The 23,737-nt window shown below is 38.8% G+C and overlaps 1 protein-coding gene across 1 annotated transcript in view; it reads left to right on the top strand.

Moving 5' to 3' along the window:
- The window catches only part of wdr95 (WD40 repeat domain 95), a 49,808-nt gene that overhangs the window by 25,011 nt on the left and 1,060 nt on the right, over positions 1–23,737 (top strand). Inside the window, exons 15-29 of the mRNA XM_036597344.1 lie at positions 4,104–4,209; positions 7,138–7,289; positions 8,902–9,004; positions 11,185–11,291; positions 11,417–11,496; positions 14,888–14,942; positions 15,058–15,103; positions 15,824–15,883; positions 17,922–18,081; positions 18,404–18,502; positions 19,247–19,305; positions 19,394–19,532; positions 19,640–19,679; positions 19,983–20,071; positions 21,869–22,047. Of these exons, the coding sequence (XP_036453237.1) occupies positions 4,104–4,209; positions 7,138–7,289; positions 8,902–9,004; positions 11,185–11,291; positions 11,417–11,496; positions 14,888–14,942; positions 15,058–15,103; positions 15,824–15,883; positions 17,922–18,081; positions 18,404–18,502; positions 19,247–19,305; positions 19,394–19,532; positions 19,640–19,679; positions 19,983–20,071; positions 21,869–22,047 (1,474 nt within the window). The remainder of the gene's footprint in view (positions 1–4,103; positions 4,210–7,137; positions 7,290–8,901; positions 9,005–11,184; positions 11,292–11,416; positions 11,497–14,887; positions 14,943–15,057; positions 15,104–15,823; positions 15,884–17,921; positions 18,082–18,403; positions 18,503–19,246; positions 19,306–19,393; positions 19,533–19,639; positions 19,680–19,982; positions 20,072–21,868; positions 22,048–23,737) is intronic.

The following is a 23,737-nucleotide window of genomic DNA, read 5'->3' as shown; positions in this document are numbered from 1 at the left end:
ATACCACTTTTTCTTTTACCATATTGATATTGAAACCTTGAGTATTTTATATAAGACTCCTAAAAATGGGACTTATAACAATACACATCTAATATTTCTTCTTTAAAAAAAAACTACTGAGCTTTAAAATGAGATCTTTTCAATTGAAGCACTTCACTTAAAGCTGCACTACTAAGATTTTTTGTTAAAATTGAAGTCACGTTACGAACCAGGAGGAAAAAACATGCTAAAATATGGTGTGTCTGCTCTTTGGGTTTTGGAGGAGATTTTCTTGGACCACATCGTATGTCTTTACATACTAACGTCGCACACACAGGCTCAGAAAGAAGGTCCAGCTCCATGTTAAGATCCTATCCACAAAATTAACATTATACTGATGAAGATATGATGACAATAGTAGATCAGTCACTCACGTCCTCAAAAGACACGTCCTTCACCAAGTTTTGACTGAGTTCTCTTTGAATACTCTTTCATCATGCAATCATCAGATTCATCCTCTCGGGGAAGGGGTCCGAAGCGCGACCCATGCTACAAAATGTTCCTCTGTACGTTGCATGTAATGACACACTTCCACCAGAGAGGGCCCCAAAACTTACATAGTGTAGCTTTAAGATCAGCATTTACAAGTCAGCTATCATGCTCACAATGGGCCTCATTCACCAGCCATTCTTAAGAAGAAATTTCTACTTAAAATACACTTTTGCAGTTTTCACAAAGATTCTGACATTTAATGTTTTCTTTTTGGGGATTTGTTCTTAGGTAAGAACAGAATCTACACACACTCAAAAGCACAAAGGTGTGAACAGTTCTGCAGTTTAAGAACACGTCGTGAATCTGACGTAGACTTTTTCTTGGGACCTTCCTGAAGTACATATTTAAGAAAAAAATAGGAAGATATTGGAGAATGAGGCCCAGTGTGTTTTCCCTCCAATATCTGATCCAGCATTTTCTGCTAACATTGGCCTGATACTAATGCCTGGTGCCGGATCAGTATCATCTCTGCAGCAGTGGATGACAAAAGAGAACTTTCAATTATGGAGAAAAACGTCTTCCCTTTAAAACAAATCAGTTTCTTTCTCAAACATCTTGGCATAGATGTGTCAAAGACTACCATAAAGAGAAGAATAAAGGAGCATGATGCAAACCGCTGGTAAAGCCTGAAGGACTGAAAGGCCAGGTTAGAACAGTGGAACTGAATCACTTGTCTGAAACAATGATGTGTCTGGCAATGGAAGCAGCAGAATAAATTCTTCAGTGTGCAGAAAAATCATATTTCCTGAGATACAAGAATTCTTCAGTGCTCAGGCTTGAGGCTTCACCTTGCAGCAGGACAACAACCCGAATCACACTACTAAAGCAACAATGGAGCCTGTCAGGTCCAAAAAGTGGAATGTTTTTGACTGGCCAAGTCATTCACCTGACCTGAACCCTGCTGAGCTGCATTTCAGACAAGGCTGGGAACGAAAAGCCACCAAAACAAGCAGCCTGATCAAATCAGCAGCAAGGAAGACACCCAGTGTCCAGTGATGTGTAGGGGTCACAGACTTGTGTAGGCAGATATCATTGGCAAACCAAGAACTGAATATGAATATGAACTCTTTGAACCCAAGGCTTATTGTTTAATTAATAATCATAATTTCTGCATAAATCCATCGTTGAGATGTAAACAAAGTCATTCATAGTGGTTTGATATGAAACTTCAGAGAAGGAGAATCATACAGATCTCTTTACAGTGGTGGTGATAGGAACCAGGGGTCGCCAAGTTTACAATACAAATATAGCCTTTTTATTTACTATCCAAAGCAACTAGTGAACCTACATGTGTGTTCAGAGTTTATATATGTAATTTTGTAAATTAGGTTAAATTGTGATGAATTTGGTATCTTTTATTTAGGTACTATTTTGCCTTACAACACACTGCATACCCCTCTCTGCCATCAATGGATTTAATAAAACACATCTTACAGCAAAGCTTTATTTCAGGACTATCATAAAACAGTGTCTCAAACATCAGGCAGCATTTTTCTAACAATTTCAACGTAATAACTTTCTGTGAGGGAGCTTTGAGAGGCATTTCTCTTCAGACATCTAGTTCTTATCACCTCCATTGTGAACAGTTCTGACTCAACAAGTTTCTCTAGAACAGATCATTTTGCATCGAACCACTCTGAACGGTGTTGTTTACATTTGGATGGTTAAATTATGCAGGATTTTTTAAATAATAATTTAAATAATACTTTGACTTATTCAGTAACTACTGTGAAGTAAGCAGCCCTGCTGGTGACATCCCGTATAAATTAAAATGACACGTTGCCATGACTTAGTAACGCGTGGGGATAAGATTCTAATGTGTGGTCACGACATAGCAAGGCATGGGAATGAGATAATTAAGCCTTTACTAAGTCATGGCCTCGCATTATTTTTATTTATACAGGATGTCACCAGCAGGGCTCCGTAATGAAGCACTTCTTATGTGTATGTTTGAAAATAATCAGAGTGAAGAATTGAAGTGTGGCTCACATTCGGACCCTTAGGGGGTTGTCCAAATACTTTTGGTTCCTTAAAATGGAGGGACTGTGTATAACATGGGTTATGAGTCTTATATGATTAACCCAATATGGCGGCAAATACCCTCAAATTAAAGCTGCCATTCTGCACTTTAACCTCTTAGAGACAGATTTACTAAAAAAGGAACAGTCTGCAGACATTTTGCGCTGGTGGGTGTGGCCACTTTATCAGATTATCTACAAAGACTTTACAATTGCAAATGACCACAGGTGCAACTTTGTAATCACTATATTACCTGTGAAACTGTTTGACTCACATGTTTTTTGTGTGGAAGCTCATTTCTGCCATGTAGGAGAAAAAGGCTGCATCCCAAACCACATACTACAGCACTAGTGTATTAAAAATAGTGCACCACCATCAGAAGTGCATTCAGTACAAAAACACGTAAAGTATAGAAGTGAGTGGTTTGGGATGCAGCCTGAACAGTTTTTATCCTCTGACTCTGGTTCAAATTAGGTCGTTAGGTTGAAATGTTGACTTGTGTTCTTGAGATTGTGAATTAGTTGGTCAAAATAATGACTAATAACTAAAAAAAGGTTTTGATTATTTCGATATAATATGTCATTACTTTAAGAAAGTAAGATATTTTCTCATTATAAATAAAAAAAATTAGACTAAGTAATTTAACTTTGTTTCAAAACGTTTGTTTTCGGCAGGTGGTTTGAGCTAAATTTGAGTTTTGCACTGAGTGCATTTAAAATTTGTGTGTAATTTCACCGAGCGTTTCCTGAATGATTGGGAACTTTATCGTTTTAACTTGTGGTGGGCGTGTCCTTAGCTGTGCATGTGCAGTGCATAAAACCATGGCTGGGACACCTCTGTAACATCTGTAAACAAGATAACGAACCAAGTGAATCACTTTTTAATGCCAAAACAAGGTTTGCGTTTGTGCAAAACGTTAGTAAATCTGCCCCATAATCTTTTTTATGATTTCAAATCCAAGCTGCAGAACCTCAGAGCCAAAACAACAAAAATGGTGTCACTGTCCAATTACTTATGACCCGAAATGTACTTCATGATCCATTGCTGCTAGGACTTTCATTAAAGTGATTATAGACCATTCAGTAGGTTCTGAGGCCGACAGCTTCACTGCGTGTAACTGCTGGACTGCATATAAAAACTGTACCAGTAATCTCATTACAGCTAGAGCTCAAGCTTCTCCCAATTGCAGCAAAATAAAACCCTGGCTCATATTCTTCTCCTGCCATGATCTGGCCAATGGGTGTCCCTTTATCTTTTGCAATAACATCCTTCTTCTGCACTTCTTGTCTCCTCGAAGAACACCTCCTGAATGGAAGTAATTATTTTTGGATGACAGAAGCTGAGCTCCCAGAGGCTGCGTTGCTCATTAGCGTCACGAAGCAGAGGGGGGTCTCTCTGCCTCTGTGTAGTTCAGGAAAATATTATAAAAATGTCTGCGTGACTTCCTCACTCTCATCAGAGGCAGCGGCATATCTGATGATCCTCTGATACTGTAAATAGCCATGGTACGTCTGTGTTTGTATAACAATTTCCTAATGATCTGCTAATGACAGGAGGCCTACGGGGATTCTGAAAGGTCACTCAGCTCCCATCTTCTACCTCCACATCTCCACAGAGGACAGCCGCATTTTCTCAGTCTCCACAGACAACACTGCTAGGGTGAGTAAACAGCTATAGTCGTATGCAGAAGTTTGGGCACCCCTGGTTAAACGACATGTGGTGTTGATTTTCAAAAGTGAGTTACCCCAGCTTCTACACACTGTTGGAAATAAAGGTTCTGTGCAGGTACATTTTTGGTTCATCAAGGTACAAACAATGTAAGTGTTCCCTCAAAGGTACAACAGAGGTTTTAAGGTCCAGTTGTGAACCTTAAATAAGTTTTTTCCAGGTAAAAAGTACATATTTGTACCTTTTCATAACCAAATGTTTTAAAACAGAACGGTAAAATAAAAAGCCTGGAGGCGAGACAGGGTGTGGAGTCAGTACAACTTAGAAAATATCATTTCAGTGGATTATGATACAATTATGTTCCCTGACTAAAGGTACTAATATGTACCCTTGAAGGAACCACCCCTTTTTTCTGAGAGTGCAGAGAACAAAGTTCTGCACATTTTAACACACAGTTACTGCTTATTTGATCAATTTAACCATTGGAAAAAAAAATAAAACATAAAATGTGGCCTGTAAAGAAGTTATGGCACTTTATTTTTCCAATAGGTTAACTCAAAATACAAACTTGCAGAAAAATGTCATATTTAAGTGTTTTCTCTGTAGAGGATGTGTTAACTTATTATCACTTAAAAAAAACTACAAAACATGTAATTTGGCTGTGTTCAAACTTTTTGCCCCATATCATTGCTATTGTTAAAAAAAACTTGGATCTTCAAATTGACTTCTGGGTAGGAGAACTTTAATGAATGTTAATGCAATGATAGGACTGGGGCAATAAACTGTTTTGAGAAAATGATAAATCAGAACAGAGTTATTGATTGTAGTATCATTTTTTCAATTATTTAAAACTACAGGTATGTTAGTCATATTTGGTATACGTAGGACAGTTTCCATTTGTGCCAGAGAGGGGTGAGAAAACCGGTCTTTTCCATCCAAATTACACAGGCAAAACAAAAAGACATAAAAAAAGGAATATCACTGTTTTAAAATGTACACATTAACACTAAGGTCATCTTTTACATCAGAATAGAGGTCTGCACTCCCACGGGACCCATGGGACCCATCTTGCGGCATGTAGCTAATTTTCAGTGTTTTCGCACAAGAGTGGGCGGGAAACCAGCCCACTGTAGGCGGGAGTGGGCCGAAGCACACATGAAGAGAAATCCTGCAAATTAATGAATAGCCTAAATAAAGTTGAGCGATTACAAAATCATATATACATAATCAATATACAATGAAGACAGTAAAACAGTTAAAATGAAGTCATTCTAAAGAGTCGTGAAGCAACTGATCACACGGACAACATACAAATTCTCGTAGCTTTACACAGACGCAGAGCCTTCAGTCCGACGGCCGCAGCTGCCGAGCCCAAAAAACACCAAAAATAACCATTCTGTGGTTTTTAATTCCTGCTTACTGGGAATGAACAGCATTTGGTAAAGTTACTCACAGTCAGTCTGATGGCCATGACGGCTGTGTTATTTCAGCAGAGAATAATATGTTTGTGAATAGACTGTGTCAGATATTGGATGTCAGTTTGCCTTGATGGAATTGTGTGGGTGGGAACAGGCCAAAACGTTTTGGCTGCGGGCGGGAGCGGGACAAATGCTTCAGATTTTTTAGATTCAGGATGAAATCTTGCAGGAGCAGGACTGAAAAAACAGTCCCGCTCAGACCTCTACATCAGGGATTATGGCTGCTGATGTGTTTGACAACTTTGTTGCCTTTATTACTCGATGTATCCTCTTCATCTTCCAGTGTTTAATAAAAACCACATTGGACTTGATGCGAAGGTTTCAGTGCATGAAATCCAGTCAAAGCGAAAAAAACCTCACAGCAGTCAAACACTGAACTATAACGAAGCGTGAAAAATACTGTTATATACTGGCATACAGGGCAACTCACTGCTCTGTATGTAAAAGAAGTAAGCCCAGGACTGGAGTTTGGGATGGTAGATCAGTATGTAAAGTGCTTATGCATACAAAATAAAAAGAAAAGACTATCAATTCTACTCGTTTTTACAATTTTAATGGCTGTTATCAATAATGATTAATATACTCTATGCAATGGGATTTTAGTTCAAGTCATTTCCTCTTCATCAGGAAATGTTCACACAATATAACAGCCAGATGGCAATACAGTGAACCTGTTATGAGGTTTTGATATGACAGCGATGATCTGCTTAATAGTAAAGCATAGTAAGGAGACTTCAAGGATTACATTAAAGACATTTAAGAAACCATGAAATCCTAAAAATGTAGGGAAATTACATGGCTGAAAAGACACACTGATTGGTTGATATGGCCAATTAAGTAAAATACTTAATCTTCAGATTATGGTAATATGAGTAAAATCTAAAAAGAAAGGCTGTGTAAAGCATAATAATACACACTGGTAGTATCAAGTAGGGTCAAACAATATGCACAGCATGTTCAGCCCGAATTAGAGCATTTTTACAACAAAAAACATTTCAAAATCCTCAGTAAGACACTTACCTTGCTTCATATCCTGGCTACAAAGTAGCAGAACTTACCATAAAAATGATAACCAATGTTCAAAGTGAAGCTATTTTTCAAAGCTTGTGGCATTTATGTATTCAGGACTTATGGTTGTTTATTTGTTGTTTCCGGAATGCTAATCTGCATCCTCTCTCAAATGAAGAAATATACCAGACTGATAAAGTGTGAGGAAAGGTTTTCAAAACATAATGAATAATGATCTTTATTTTGGTTTGGCAACAGTAGATGAGAAACTGCAGTGATTTTGCTCTCGGTTGTCACTTTGATGGATTAGCTGCATTGTTGATGAAGGTTAATATAACCGTAGCAGAAAACTGGAATTTTTCCAGGAAAAGAAAAAATAAAAAATGTTCTGAAACTCTAAGATTGTCTGTGGTTTCTTTGTGTTCTTCTTTAGATATGGGACATCCAGGATCAGGCGTGCCTTTTTGCTGCTCACCCAAAGGCCAGTCTTCTGCATGGTGACCTCTCTGCCTGCCTGTACTCTTCAGCAGTCAAGGGACTCTACATTGCCACTGATTCGCTCGCACTGCTGTCCCTCAAAACCAAGTAGGTGCCACTTAATGATGAGACTGAAGCATTGATGTACTGGATACATCAGGCTGTTCTATACTCTCAGTTGTGTATTTAAACAATAGAGTGTGTTATTGCGAATAACATCACAGCTGAGATTCAGCCGCAGGCACAAACTGGAGGTGAACAGAGTAGATCATCACAGCCTTGATGTTATTCGCGATAACACGTGACCTCAAGTGTTTATACAACAGTTCTGCAAAATAAAGAAAATTGTAGACCAAGTTCTAAACATTGTACCAAATGTGTTTTAACACAGAAAAATTAATTCCACCAAATAAGTAGTACGCTTTGTGTTACGAATAGAGCCATAAAACTGTCGCAATATCAGGTTCAGCTCAGCTTTTTCAGTATTTGCCAGCTGAACCTGAATGCCGTCTTGTTTTAGTACATCTATAAAGCGTTTCACAGCCTGTCTTGTTTGCTGAATTGTGTTCTGTTAGTTTCTGGCTAATTCCAATTTGTTTAGTTGTTCACAGCTGCCAAACAAAAAGCTTACTGAGGAGCAACGACAGGTTCAGAATTTGACGTAGTCTTGCAGTGACACTTCTTGGACCATCCAGTATCTGTCAGCATAGAAATTGAAGTTTGTTAGACTTTATTCTTCTGTTTTCAGGATTCTTTTGTTCTAAAATAAACTGCTAAAGCTCCAAAGTCAGAGATACAATCAATGTAACCAATCTCAAAGCAGTGCAGATGCTCTAAATGGCTAAAAATATAACTCAGTAAAAGAAGATTCCTTTATTTACTAAAATACTGAAGTAAGAGTAAAAGTTTGTGGTTTGAAAATACTCAGGACTGTACAAATGCATCAATATTTCACTTAAGTACATGTACTTTAGTAAAACTAGTTACTACCCACCCCTGCAAAATACATTCCTAAAAAATATGTACCATTTTATCATGTTTGTTTTAATGTTTTTTTGATAACAACAAACATTGACCTTTGGCTGCACAAGTCAAAAGATCAGGGCACCCCGGCTATAGCTCATCCTTTTCATGCACAATTTGCGTTTTCCATCCTCCAGCCCTTTATCATCAGTGACCACAGAGCTGCCGTTGTCTGGATATTTTTGGGTGGTGGTCCGCTCTCAACCTAGCAGTGATGCTGGCATGTGTAAAAACTGCTGTGTCTGATAAACTCATACCAGCACCAAACACACTACCATGTGAGAGTCACTTCTATAATGAGACCACCACCTAAATAATAGCTGGTCAGTTGTGACCTTACGGTGGTCCCTTTCCATCGATGGGTGGGGTAAAGAGGGGGTGATAATTTTTGCTGTAACACATGGGTTACACTCTGGTTCTGATAAAAAGGCCAATGAGTATAGATGTTTCTGATAAACCAGCAACTCAGTGCAAACTGCTTTGTTAAATTTCTCATATTAAAACTGTGTGTTTCTGCATTTATTACACCATAAACGAGTGAAAGTGACTATTCTGGACTGCTTTCAAGAATATAAACATTGTCCTTCAGGGTAATATTTATTCATGCAAAGCTGACTGGTTGGACTGTGTAGGAGTGAAGCCAATGCGAGTGATATTTTCCATTAATTTCCGTGCATGTTTCCTCCCTGCGTCCCAGAGCAGAGCCACAGGGCTGCTACATTATGTCCCATAAGGAGGCAGTGCTGTGCTGTGGTTACAGCGTGGAGTTTCGGCAGGTGGTGAGCTGCACCGAAGGCTCGGTGAGTGGACGCTTTGAACGCTGCCTGTCACAAAGCACGCAGCACTCTGGGGAGGTGTTTAAAGTGCTGCTGTCCGCCCTGTGAGAGCGCTGCTGGCTCTTTGAAGCTCAGTCCTGGACCTCAGCGGTGTGTGACTATGCATTTCATTAATACTCATCCGCTGCTGAAACCTAATGGCACCTAATGCTGTTTAGTGATTTCAGTATTCAGATACTGACAACTGAACCGGTTAACCGAGTATTAGAGTTCGCATGCGCATCCCTAACCGTCATATTAACCATTTTGGATTTAGGAGTTTTAGTTTGCTTACATTGAAACATGGACTCACTGCCTGTCAAAAGTTTGGGGACACCATCCTTTTCAAGTCATTTCTAAAACATACCCAGAGGCTTACAATTTAAGCATACTACAGAGGTAAATGAGGCGTCAGGAGTCTTGCCCAAGGACTCTTAAGCCCTTTTCATACTCACAACCAAGGACAGGATACTTTTACCAGTAACGTTTAGGCTTTGTCTTATTCATACAACAAAATAAACCTTCTTTTTAATGAACTCAACTTCTGTAAATGATTACACTGCAAAAATATTGTATTGTCAAGTAAAATAATCTTAGGTCTTGTGCGATATCCAATTTCTGTTGTTGAGATTGTTGTAAGCTTATTTTAAGATTATTTCAGTTATTTCCAAACATTTTTTACTTGTTTTAAGTTATTTTATTAAGTAAAATTATCTCATTATATTGATCATTTTGTTCATTTTAAGACATTTGCTTGAAACAAGCTAAATTATCTGCCAGTACAGTGAGATAATTTTACTTAATAAAATGACTTAAAACAGGTACGAAATGTCTAGAAATAAGTTAAATAATCATATCGCTGCTGTCGGAAGAAAACCTTGCCTCTTCATTTTTCAGTTTTTGACATAATTTGAAAATGTCTGTTGCCCTTTACACTGTGTGTAAATTTCATGATGGACTAGATGAAATGACCCAAAATGACCTGGAAAAAAGTCTGGTTCCATTGACTTACATTAAAGTGTGTAGGTTATCATTTTGGAGATATGAGGTTTTCTTCTGACAACAGCGATATAATAAGTGCACAACCATCTCAAACTGAGAAATATTAGATATATTGACTAGAATTAAGATAATTTCACTTAACAAGATACTATTTTTTGCAGTGTAGTTCTACTGACTGACAATCTATTATAAGCACTGAAAGAAATAATTATTTAAGCAAGTAAAGGATGTTTGTTGTCCTAAGTAGTACAACTAGTCAAAACCAACTCTTCTCCTTTCACATTCGTGCTATTAGGCAGATACTTTTATTCAGAGTGATGTAAAGTTTAAATCATGTTACAGAGACTGGCAGATGTGGTGCTAGGCATCTTGCTGAAGGACTCTGAACCCTGGTCTGCTTTGTAATAAGAAGCAGTGTTAACCACTACACCACACCAACCCCTCATAGTATAGCACAGATATTGACATGCTAAAGAGTGCAAAAGTCACATGGCCTGTTTTTAGCATGTCAATTTCTGTACCATGTAGGACATGGTGAGTAATTTATATATCCTGCACTAAATGACCCAGTGATGTATTTTTTTTTTTTTATGCAGGGGTTAGTGTAGCATAGTGGCTAACACTGCTGCCAACTGTATGCCAGCTACACCAAAAAGAGTCCCTAAGCAAAAGGCCTAACACTATATTCACCTTCATCAATACAACTCTAAGTCTCTCTGGATAAAAGCATTTGCCACAATTAGTGTCAATATGGATGGAGAAAAGTTGGTATGAATCAAAGAATTATTAGGTCTTAGGACAACAAACAGTCTTGAACAAGTCATTATTATACCAGGCCATTATTGCACCATTCTGAGTGAACTCTAAAGACTGTTTTGTGTGAAAATCTCAGGAGATCAGTTATAGAATTACTCAAACCAGCCTATCTGACACTAACAATCATGTCATGGTTAATATCACTGAGATCACATTTTAAAAAATCACTGATCACATTTAAAACCACATTTATAAGAAAAATATAAATTTGTTACAACGGGTATTTTGGAATGAAACTTTTTATATATATATATATATATATAATCATTACTGCATTATGTTTTACATAGTTAATTAACTGAGGCTTTCTCTCAAAAACAGGTTTAAGTGAATATCTTTTTTTCTAGGTGATTAAAATCTGGGACGTGGACACAGGAAATCAAGTGTTTGAATATGGAGGTGCTCACGGACTCTCCGCCATAACCTGTATGACGTTTGACCCGAAAGGAAGAAGGTCTGATTGGATTTCAAGGCTTCTTTTTCAAAGTGACTTAGCCAAAATGGTACACATACAGGCCAATACATCATCCTTCTTCATCTCTTTCTTTCCTTTTTTGCTTTTGTTGTATGTATCCAAAGACTTGTCACAGGTGGTAGAGATGGCTGCCTCAAGATCTGGAACTTCAACAACGGCCACTGCCTGAAGACCCTCAGTCGAGGTGCAGTAAGTTTACTCAGAGGTTTCTTCAGGCACTGCAATGCGTGTTTATCTAATGCTCATAGAAAGGCTGTATGTCTCTCTGCAGAAGGTGGGGGCGATGAGATCTGTGACGCCTCGTATTTGCAATAAAACTAAGAGAAAAAGCACAAGGTCTTTTTTTCGGAAACAGCTTTGGTCCTGTAACTGCAAGCTTATTAATCTGATTCTGATTATGATTATGATTATGATTCTGCAAATATTATGAATTATTTAGTAGCTACTTTGAAAATATTATGTAAGTTATGTACATTCCTTGCAAAAAGGGTTCTGTATAGTACCAAAGAAAGTTCTATGACTTTGTAACAATAGCAGAAGCCTTTTTAATGCTACACAGAACCATTTTTCAAGATGTTCTTTTAGGTGGTTCTCTGTCCGTATGTGTTGAGAGTAAGGTTGCATCAAAAATGTGAACCATCTGGGGGTCCCTTAGGACCAGTTTTAGGACTATTGCTTTAAGGACCACAGTACTCTTGGCAAATTGTTCTATATAGTACTAGGAAAAGTAAAAAGTTCTTTGACTTGTGATAATAGTGGAACCCTGGTTTGTTACTATGTGGTGTCTTTAAAGAACCATATTTAACAGTTTCTTTATCATAGAAAGAACCATTTAGCTTGCAAAGGACCATTTAATAACATAAATGGTTCTTTGATTAGTCATGGTTCTATATATATTTTTTTTTAATTGCTTTTCTAAAGAACTTATGAAGACCTCCTTTTTAAAGGGTGTAAATAACAGGTTCTCCATTATTTGAAATCCATAATTAACCATGCAGAGAACCATTTAAATGCTTTCAAATAGCTCACCAATACTCTATACTCACCAAAGAACGCTTGAAGAACCCCTTTTTTAGATGCAAATGACCCCATGGAACTGACTTGTAACTCACTCACTCACATTTAACAGGCTACATATTCTCCACAAGGGGGTGTCATTAGCAGTCAGGTATCTTTGATGCTTCATGAGAGCAGTGACACTGCGGGTCAGGTGTATGTATGAGCCAGAATATGTGAGCGGTGCAAAGTGGGAGCGGAGTGATGTGATTTTGCTCGGCGCTTGGAGCGGATTTTCAGAAAGTTGGAGCATCAGTGGAGCTCATTCTCTCTCTCTGAAATTGCTCCAGTATCCTTCCATGAGCCAGACAGACCATTTTCCTTACTGACTACCCCTGTGTCACATGAGTGATGAGGCAGTGACTGTTACAGCTCGCAAGCCATGGCCTTTAATGCACAGTGTCTGAGCTGCAGAGCTGTTCAACAAACCTACATACTGGAAATTCACTCATCAGGGCTGATCATCTCGTGTCATTCATTTTGCTGCGCGAATGATGAAGATGGTGCTAAAAGCATGTGTTTGTTTACCTTCGGCAGTTTTCTAGCTTATGCTTGGGCTGACACTTCGAGCCTGTACCTTCTGAAAACGCCTGTGTAGCACAGAATGTTGAACTAGGTTTTCATTTAATAAATCAATAAATAAATTCTATAATTAATAAAATAAAATGTGTCTTGTCCATACATTCGAGACATAAACATGATAAGAATGGATCAGGTGGAGCAGACACGGAGCGAGATTTCTCTGACATGTGAGCGAGGAGTGAGGCAGGATGGGAAATAGGAGTAATCTCCTCACTTTGAGCAAGGAAATGTCTGCTGCTCCACTCCACTCGCTTACTTTTGTTCGAGTGCAGGCACAGCACAAAATGTGCCCTGATACAGCCTCAACACGCAGCCACAATGTGTTTGAATTTAACATTCAGTTTACTCATCACGCAACTGTGCGTAACCCCGCCGACTAACTGCCAGCTCATGAGGCACAGCGTTTGTGAAATAATGAAGCTGCCAAAAAGCATGAGGGAAAATAGAAAATGAAAGTTCTTTGATTACGAGATCACGTTGATAATAAATAACGTTTTTTTCCACCAAATCCTTCTACAGCTATTATTCCACTTCAGCTAAGAATGAGTAGCATTTGGTAAATCTTCTCACACTCTCAGAAAAAAGAGATGAAACCATCCCTGGGGCAGGACCCCTCTTGTCACTGGGGTGGGAGTACCTTTAGTCAGGGAACATAATTGTACCATAATCCACTGAAATAATATTTTCTAAGTTGTAATGACTCCACACTCCCCGTCTCGTCTCCAGGCTTTTATTTTACTGTTCTGTTTTAAAACTTTAGGTTATGAAAAGGTACAAATACGTAGTTTTCACCTGGAAAAACTTATTTAAGGTTCACAACTGGACCTTAAAACCACTGTTGTACCTTTGAGGGAACATTTACTCTGTTTGTATCTTGAACAAAAAATGTACCTGCACAGCACCTTTATTTTCTAATAGTGCACATGTAGCCTACACCTTGATAACTGATGAAGGTGCCAGTATTCGAATACTGAAATTGCTAATTGTGCAGCACTGTTTGTTGGGAAAATGAAGAAAATGGATAAAATTGAGAAAAAAAATGGAGAAAATATAAAGACCAATAATTTAGTGAAACAACAATTTTATGCTTTAACAGAACTGTAAAGCACGAAAGCATGTCATACTCTGCTTCTTCAAAACATGAGCGCCTTAACGTGGGTGCGTTGCCAAGGGAGTGTTGTTAAGGACATGACTGAGAGAGCTGCTTTTTGGCACAGCTTTTATCACCAAATAGGCTATGCTGATGTTTGGGCCATAGACAGTTTAAATATTTTTCTCATGTTGGCACACCATCCTCTGAAAAGTAGAAAAACACCTGTAGAAGACGACAAGCCTCCATCAGCATCCAGCGTTGTACGGTCCACAGTTAACCTGGGTATCCGTTCATGAACTCTTACGGATACTTGAATCAGGATGCACATCCCTAGTTTAACCAGTGTTATTCTGATGGTAAATACTCTTTTACCACATGTTTAAGGCTTGTGCTTCCATTTAACCACTGCATCTGCTGCCATTGTTAAAAGAGGTCACTCAGTACGTCTTCTGAGACCCTAATGCGAATAGGCCTGCTTTAAAAAAGCTGATGCAAAACCAGCCACTGCAAGTTGCTCAAACTTTAGTAAATCGAGAGGAATGTGTGATCAGCTGCATGTGTAATATCTCCACCTTCTTTTGCACGTTCCTCTAAAGCATGCACGAGTAAGAGAAGCGCATTTTGTGTTTTACCACACATCACTTACGTATATAACACGTGGGCAAAATCCATCCTATTTGCAACTGAAACTGCCACAAAAGGCTCAGTACATCAAGCCCTGTGTGTCCTTGTTAAGGCTGTAATTGTGAGAGCTGTGAGACTCACATATGGGACCTTGGACAGATTGTTTACTGAAAAATCTACGTTGTCTTATATTGAATTGCTCATTTTCGTCTTTCGACAGAAAATGGGGGTGCAGAGATCTGCGACTGCTCCTATCTGCAAGTGCACAGGAATGCGTGAGCCTATGCTTCCTTCCTTTTTTGGGTGGGGGGGGGTATTATTGTTTATTTATTCGCTTATTTATTTCTCTCACCTTTTCTGCTGAGTCATTTCTTTCATTTGTTTTGGCAGATTCATAATTTCTGTCGGCTGGGACCGGAGGATTGACGTTTACTTAGTGAGTACGGAGGCACGAGGCAAGCCAGCCCCTGCTTCCCCCCTCCTATTTCATATCAACATAATTCCCCAGATGGCTTTCGGAAAATGGCTGACTGGTGTGACCTGTTTTCCATCGCGACACTCCCCTTTGTCGCTCTGCAGCCCATTTCCATTTTTCATTTACTGCATCTCTCCCACCTCTGAATGCGCTCCCCTCTCTCTCTCTCTCTCTCTCTCTTCATTTCTCACTCTATGATGCTGCATTATTCAAGGCCTTTGCGCAGACTTTGCCACTCGCCCCCCCCAAAATAAGAAACCCGAGGGGGAGTGCGGATGCTTGCAGAGCGCGTGTGTGATAATATTGGAGAATAAGTGTTGAATAAGTGTTTCATTTTAGTCTCATCCGCTTCCACGCCCTCCGCTCGGGGACATGTATATTGTATGAAAGGTCTTAAATGTTGCCCTGGTAACCAGGAACCTAATTTTTTATATCATCAATCTCCTGTGAAGACCTGTTAGAAGAGGAAAAAAAGAAAATATTCCATTTTCCTTTCTCAGTGGTTCCCAGTACATCAAGATAAAGACAGGCGTGAGTGATAGGGGCTTGTATCGAACGAGATTTCTTTTCCTACAATCAAGTATCTGAAACTTTGAAACGAGTGTGTGAGCTTTGAAACTTTTCATAGCCTAGATAAATACTTTGCATAGTCAGTTTATTATTGTTTCATTTTTCTTTTAGGACTCCCCAGAGGATACTCGCCATGTTCAGAGGCCACAACCCTCATGGCAGGATGATCTGGTAATGTATTGGATGGACACTACTTGTCACCTTCCTGACATGCCATTCATTGAGAAGTATGGCAATACAGTGAGTTGCCAGTCCATTAGAAACATCTACACTTATAGGCCATTTTCCCAGGAACACCTACCATACAAGTGCATTTTGTAGTTGTCTACATTCACAGACTGCACTCTTAAAGTTTTAAGGGTTCATTAGTAAAGAAAATGGTTCTGTATAGAACCATGAACACTCAAAGAACCCTTTGCACGATTAAAGGGTTCTTTGCATCATGAACTTGTTCTTCAGATTGATGGAGAATGTGAAAAGGGTTCTGTATAGCACTAAAAAGGGTTCTTCTATTGTAACATGCTTGATGTAACAATAGAAGAACCCTTTTTTGGTTCTGTATATGGAACTATCTACAATACATTTTCCATCAATCTGAATAACCATTTCACCAGTGCCAACAGTGCCTTAGTTCATCTGAGAGTGGCTCTGTAGTCAGAAACTGGCCTTTGACGAAGTGGTTTTCAACCTGAGGGCCACATGCTGGTACTACTAGGGGGCCATTGGCAGTAATTTTCATTATTTTAAATTGAAAAACCTTATTAGAATGTATAGATGTTTAACCAACTAATAATATTAAATATGACAAATATGATTGTTGTGATAGTTATTCGCAATAATAAAACATCAAAATGCCTAAATATTTGAGTGGAACACAGTGATTAGTGAGCAAAATGCATGACAGGCATAGGTAGCAAGACATGTTTGTTTTTTAGTGCCAAATGTTCCTCTTGATTATAAGAATTTCACCCAGCATGGACAAATGGCACTTTTTGAAGTTAATTTAATGGGATTATAACGTAAAATGGAATTCAATTGGCTACTATTGATTGTTGTGTTATATTGGTTGCATTTGCACTGGTTAAATGTGCTTGTGGCGGCATGAAAGCTTTTGTGGTCAGTTGTGTGGGCCTTGAGTTGCAAAATGTTGGGAATCCCTCAGGTAGAGGATGACTAACACAATACTGCATCAACAGAATGGCTACAGTCTCTAACTGTACACCAGCAAGGTGATGCTACAAGAAAGGGGTTTCTAGTAAAGTGGTCTGCAAGTGTACAGTGTTTGAAAACTCCAGCAACACTCTGACTGCAGTGCTGAAAATGCGATTTTATCATGGGAATTTTGTTCTTAGACACGATGCGAAGCGAAGTGCCTAAAACTCCCTTCCCTGTGATAAAATCGCAGTAACGCACAGCCTCAAGTGGCTTATTGCTTTTATAAAACAGCAGCCAACAGAAAATGGCTCCCTGCTCCCTACATAGTGCACTACGTAGGAAATTTAATACTGGATCCTGCAGCCCAACGGTGCAACATATAGCTAAGACATAGACGCTTGGGACTCCACATCTCCATCCATACTCAATAAATGATGCACTATTTGGCTGTAGAGGCAGAATTTCTAAACTTTCATAGCTACCACACTATTTGGGGAGTACGGAACCAGCCTGGGTTTGACACTACTTCTTATCGAAACACTGAAAACAACATTTGAAATGTGACATTTTTACATTTTTTCACTTTTATACTGCCGTTTTACAGTTAATCATACAGTAGGTACTTTAATTCAAGCCAGTGATATTAATGATGGAGTTGTTTGGGCTGTTGGCTCTTTTAGCCTGTTAGCTAGCTGACCAGCCTAGTTCTAGTTAAGAACATAAGTTGTCAACCTCTCAGTTTAAACAAAAAACAGGTTCTTACCTCATCAATGTACTCGGTGGTCCATGTGAGCAATTCCATTAACAGCACAAGGGTTGTTTTTGTGCTGCAGTGCAGTAATACACAATTCAGTTGTTGTGAGGTGGTCAAATGAGTGCGTACATCGTGGATTTTACAATGGCTTCGAATGTGGCTCAGCCAATTTTGGGACTGGAACTATCCGTTATATAATTGTCATTAAACCTACAAAGTGGCCGACAAGTGAGGACACCTAATAAGCTAGCAACTCAGTGTAGATTGGATTGTTTGATTCATGGACTGTCTTATCTACAGAGGAAAGGACACAAAGAGGACATCCTTTGTATTGCCCAGTGTCCCCCCTATCTGCTGGCCACCGGCAGCTATGATGGAGAGATCATTGTGTGGAATCTGGTATCAGGACACATCCAGTGCCGCTTTCTCTCACCGCTGCCTCCACACTCTGATGCTCATCGTATGTCTGTGTTGTTTTTGATATAATTATTGTTCAGAATGATTCATTTAACAAGCCTGAGAACAAGATTTAAAACAGCCTAGTTTCGAAAAATAAATAAATGAGCATAAGCAATGAAGTAGCAATTATAATAAACCAAAAAGGGGATTAAAACTCAAAAGAAAAGATAAAAGAAAGTAATACCAAAAAACAAACAACCAAAGGCTGTTAGTTTCTTTCGGGATCATTTATAGGACATAAATTAAACCAAGACAAAAACCTCTTTACTGAATATCTCTGTGGTCATTTACTGAACTGCTCTTGATGCTTCTTTTTCTGATAGTTATGGACAGAAGTGTGCTGAGTCTGGTCTTCTTAAGGACTCGAGCGTTAGATGCTGCAATCTCCTCTGCCGCTTCTCTCCTCTCTTCTGGGCCTCAAGGTAAACACTGAAATGTTTTTGAAGTAAGTACAAACAAAGGGACACATTTTTTGCAATTATTACTTATAAGCAACTCATTATAATTCCTGAAACAAACATTTTAATTGCCCGTGGGTAGTGGTGTGTTAGTGTGTGTTGTGCTGGTACGAGTGGATCAGACACAGCAGTTTTTAAACACTGTCCACTCTATTAGACACTCCTACCTTGTAGATGTAAAGTCAGAGACGATAGCTCATCTGCTTCTGCACAGTTTGTGTTGGTCATTCTAGTCCTTCATCAGTGGTCACAGGACGCTGCCCACAGCGCTGTTGACTGGATATTTTTGGTTGGTGGACTATTCTCAGTCCAGCAGTGACAATGAGGTGTTTAAAAACTCCAGCAGCACTGCTGTGTCTGATCCACTCAGACCAGCACAACACACACTAACACACCACCACACCACGTCAGTGTTACTGCAATGCTGAGAATGGTCCACCCAAATAGTACCTGCTCTGTGAGGGTCCATGGGGGTCCTGACCACTGAAGAACAGGGTAAAAGGGGGCTAACAAAGTATGCAGAGAAACAGATGGACTACAGTCTGTAACTGTAGAACTACAAAGTGCACCTATATAGTAAGTGGAGCTGATAAAATGGACAATTAGCTTCGAAACAAGGAGGTGGTCATAATGTTATGCCTGATTGGTGCACAATGCAGGATCCTGGAAAATGTGTTATTCAACATCTCTTCCATCTTTCCATTGAAGGTCACGTCCATTTCTGGAACGTGTTGAATGGGGGGAAATGTTTGACATCTTTCAAAGCGGTATGTGTGATAAATGCTCTCATATGGCTCATATGAGAAGAAAGACCAGCGAAGGGTCTTAAGTGAAGGGAATTTGGTGTTTTTCCAGTCTAGACTCCAGCAGCAGATTACAAAGTTGGCAGTCACTCAGGACGAGCGCCTGCTGTTCGCCGCCGATCATGTAGGTTACATCTATGTTTATGACATCGAGCAGTGCGCCCTGACCCTCGAACAAAAGCCTCCCGAAAGTAAGTCTAATGCTTTCTTTTTGATTCAGAAATATTTGGCTCGAATTCAGTAAAGTACCATGCTGTGACTTTCTGAGTTGATCTTGATATCTTTGCTTTTATTCCAGCCGTGAACTTTTGGCGCGCACATATCAGCAGCATAACTGGGTAGGCAGATGTATTCAGTTTTAATCAAACACTCTGGGCCTCATTCACCAACTGTCCTTAAGAAATTTCTTCTTAAAGCCCACTTACGCAGTTTTTAAGAACAGAATCTACACACACTCAAGAGCACAAAGGTGTGAACAATTCTGTGGTTTAAGAACACGTCATGAATCTGATGCCGGCTTTATCTTAGGATCTTTCTCAACAACAATTTAAGAAGAAACTTGGGAAGGTATTGATGAATGAGGCCCTCTGTTTTTTTCAGAAGCTACAACTTCACTGATTTTTCCTCCTTTAACTTTAAAGCTTGCAGATCATTGAGAATGATCAAGTTCTGCTCACCTCTTCCACGGACTGCACTGTGCGTCTGTGGAGCGTCCATGGGGAGTTTATAGGTAAAGCTAATAACTGGCTTTGATCTTTGATGCTTTATTAAGGTTTATGATCTGAGAAATCTGAAAAAATCTATATGATTAGATGCTTAATGACATGCTGAAAGTATGCCCTGCTAAGTGTATAAGTTAAGTTAAACTGTATTGGTTTGCTTATAAGAGAAATTGGCCATTTTGCTTCTTAACTATTGCTTCCAAACTACGCCCAGTCTTGGAGCAGCACAAGAGTACCTAGATCAGTCCTGGGATTTGAACCTATGAGCTTGCCATTGCTGGCTGTTCTCTCTTACACTGCAAAAAAGAAATCTTGGCACATGGAATCCTCTTAAATGTAGTCTGGATAACATAAGAATACAGGGTCATTCAAAAAGATCCATCATTACAGAACAATGCAATCAATTGTAAATGGTTTAAGTGAGCATAAAGTTTATTATGTAAGTGATCAATATGACCCTCCTCCAGCTGTACAGACATCAACACCATAGTCAAATTCATCCCACACTTGATTGAGCATGTCAGGTGTCTCTGTAGTCACAGCTTTTTCAGTGCGATTTCAGAGATCATCCAGTGTTGTGGAACCAACGATGAACACTCTGAGCTGTTGGAGCTTCACTGCCGATGAAAATCACGTTGCTCAGTTATGACAGATTCACTCTTATTGAAGTGGAGAACGCAAAACGCTTTCTGCTCAGGGGTCTCCATCTCCTCTCAGACTGAAGGGAGCCATCTTCTCCTGACAGTCAGAAACTCTATGACCCCCTCTTTCAATTGGAATGTGATTGGTTCCTAGGTGCCTCACGGTTGTAAAAATATGGCGCTTTGAAATCTTTTTGAATCACCCTGTATTATATGATCATTCAACCAATTTCTAGACGTTTTCACTTGTTTTAAGTCATTTTATCTCGTGAAATCGTCTTATTCTATTGGCAGATCATTTAGACTGTTTCAAAAAATAATGCTTGAAACAAGCAAAACTGTCTGCCAGAAGAAAATGATTTCCCTTTATAAACAAATAAAAATGTCTAGAAATAAGTTAAATAATCCAATCATATTGTTACTACAATCTCAGAATAAGGAATATTTGATAGATCGACTAGATTTAATATCACTTTCACATTTCACTTAATATGATTCACCTAGAGTGCCTCCAAGCTACTTGTATAAATACATAGTTAAGAATATCCTGTGAATTTGTTTAAATTTGTATTAACAATGTGCTCAGCCAACACTAAATACCACAGTGTAAGTTCATAGTCGAGCAAACTTGTATAACTTTTAGTGCACAAAATCTTTTACTTCAGTCACAAATTCTGTTCCTTATAATAGTGTCATATTTTGTATTTCCGGGTTTAAATAAAGGTTGAATGAATGAATGAATGAATAAATGAATATAGTGCTTCTGTTTTTCTAAAATAGGGAATAATGATTAGGGGCCATTTCTTTTCCTTTTGACACTTCTTGTTCTATATAGTGCTTTTGGGTTTCTAATGTAGAGAATAGTGATTAGGGACCATTTCAGTCACCTGTAATAGAGTTCAGTACAGTGGTCCTGATGTAGAGAATAGAGATTATGGGCCATTTCTGTGTTCTGTATAGTGGTCCTGATTTTCCAGTGCATGGAACAGTTATACGAGGACCATTTCAAACACAACATAAAGCTTTTTTTCTCCCGTAGTCTGGAGGGTGCCTCATATTTCAAAAGGAATTGGCTTCAAAGTCTAGAGTGTTCACTTCAAAAAATGTATAGGCTATAGATGTTTTGCCTGTGCTGCGAGCCATGAGAGGTGTATAACTTTACAGGTACTTTTGGGCAGCCTGAGAGATGGAGCCTCCACGCTGAATCCTCCTGGAAGCACCCTGCCGTTCCTTATGAAGTTCTTATAGATCCTCTGAGCATGCCCTCCCACTGCACGCTGGATGGGAAGATGACGCTGTCAGAAGTTCTTAGCTCTGGCAGCAATGGGGACACCAGAACTGAGGTACCCACGATAGACAACACTATTCATACTGTAGACAAGTTTTAAGTTCATAAGCTTATATTCTTCGCATGATGTTGCATGAGGGTGTTGAAGCAATAGGTTCAAGATTAAAATATCTTGGTGGAATTTTATATGATTTTTCTTCCATCAAATGCAGTCAGACAGCCAAAACATGCTTGGTGTATGACGTTTCTTTAGCTCTGGACTGTATCTATGAGGCTAATGTAGCTAACTGTACTGCTAGGAAACCATATCTTAAATATATATATATATATATATATATATATATATATATATATATATATATATATACATACATATATATATATATATATATAAATAACTCTATAATGTTAATTGGTAGTCGTATAACTGTACAACTGTAGCTGCATAACTGTATAACTCTATGTATATAACTATATAACCCTATACCTGTAGCTGGCTAACTGCATAACTAGCTGGATAGCTGGATAACTGCACAACTAGCTGGATAACTGCATAACTAGCTGGATAACTGGATAACTATAGCTTGCTAACTGCATAACTGTAGCTGATAACTGTATAACTGTAGCTGGCTAACTGCATAACTAGCTGGATAACTGTATAACTGTAGCTGGATAACTATAACTGTAGCTGGGTAACTGTATAACTGTAGCTGGGTAACTATAACTGTAGCTGGGTAACTATAACTGTAGCTGGATAACTGTATAACTGTAGCTGGATAACTGTATAACTGTAGCTGGGTAACTATAACTGTAGCTGGATAACTGTATAACTGTAGCTGGATAACTGTATAACTGTAGCTGGGTAACTATAACTGTAGCTGGATAACTGTATAACTGTAGCTGGATAACTGTATAACTGTAGCTGGATAACTGTAAGCAAATATATTACTCAAATGACAGAAAAAAAGTTGCTAAAAGTTAAAGGTAGCAAGCTGGCTGTCTAGCTACCTCAGTTTGGCTCTTTTTCTTTTTTACAACGTTAGCCATGCTAATAGCAATCCGACACTCTTGCACATCGAAATGATGTCGCTTGAAAATAAGTCTACAATTAAACTTTATTATATAATAACAGCAGCTGTTCAAACTGTAGCCTGCTACTGCTAAAGTGTATCAATTCAATTAAATTGTTGTCACAAAGGAATCAGCTTAGACCCAGATTTGGCATGATGACACTGACTACAGAATGAGGACACAACTTCAGAGGTCTATGGTTGTATGATGTAAATGCATGCTGGGTATTGTAGTCATAACCCCTTAAATGGGCAGGACCCACTGGCAGGCCTAAAGATTTATTATACACTTCTATAATCTAAGAATACCTCAGCCAGTTTGCATTGAAGTCCCTGCAGTTACTGAATAATAAGACTTAGTATGTAATAAGCCTGGGATTTTAAGGGGATAAGCACTAATAAATGAAAAAGATAAACAATTTTGTACTCTGTCAGGTCAATGTGGCTGGGATACAATGCGGCACTACAGAACACAGCGTAACACAACAGATAAGATTTCAAACTCTAGTTTTAGGCTTCAAGTAATCTGAAACAGACTTGCTTATGTGGTCTCTGACACTGTTATCAACAGGGTGTTTCAAAAAGATTCATCCGATTTCAAAATGATTTATTTCACTTATAAATCGTTACAGAACAGTGCAGTAAATTGTAAACGGTTTTGAGCATAAAGTTTAT

The sequence above is a fragment of the Colossoma macropomum genome, unplaced genomic scaffold (assembly GCF_904425465.1).
Source record: "Colossoma macropomum unplaced genomic scaffold, Colossoma_macropomum, whole genome shotgun sequence".
Classification (NCBI taxonomy): Eukaryota; Metazoa; Chordata; class Actinopteri; order Characiformes; family Serrasalmidae; genus Colossoma; species Colossoma macropomum.
Note: the sequence above shows the minus strand (reverse complement) of the source record. Positions and strands in the feature narration are given on the sequence as shown.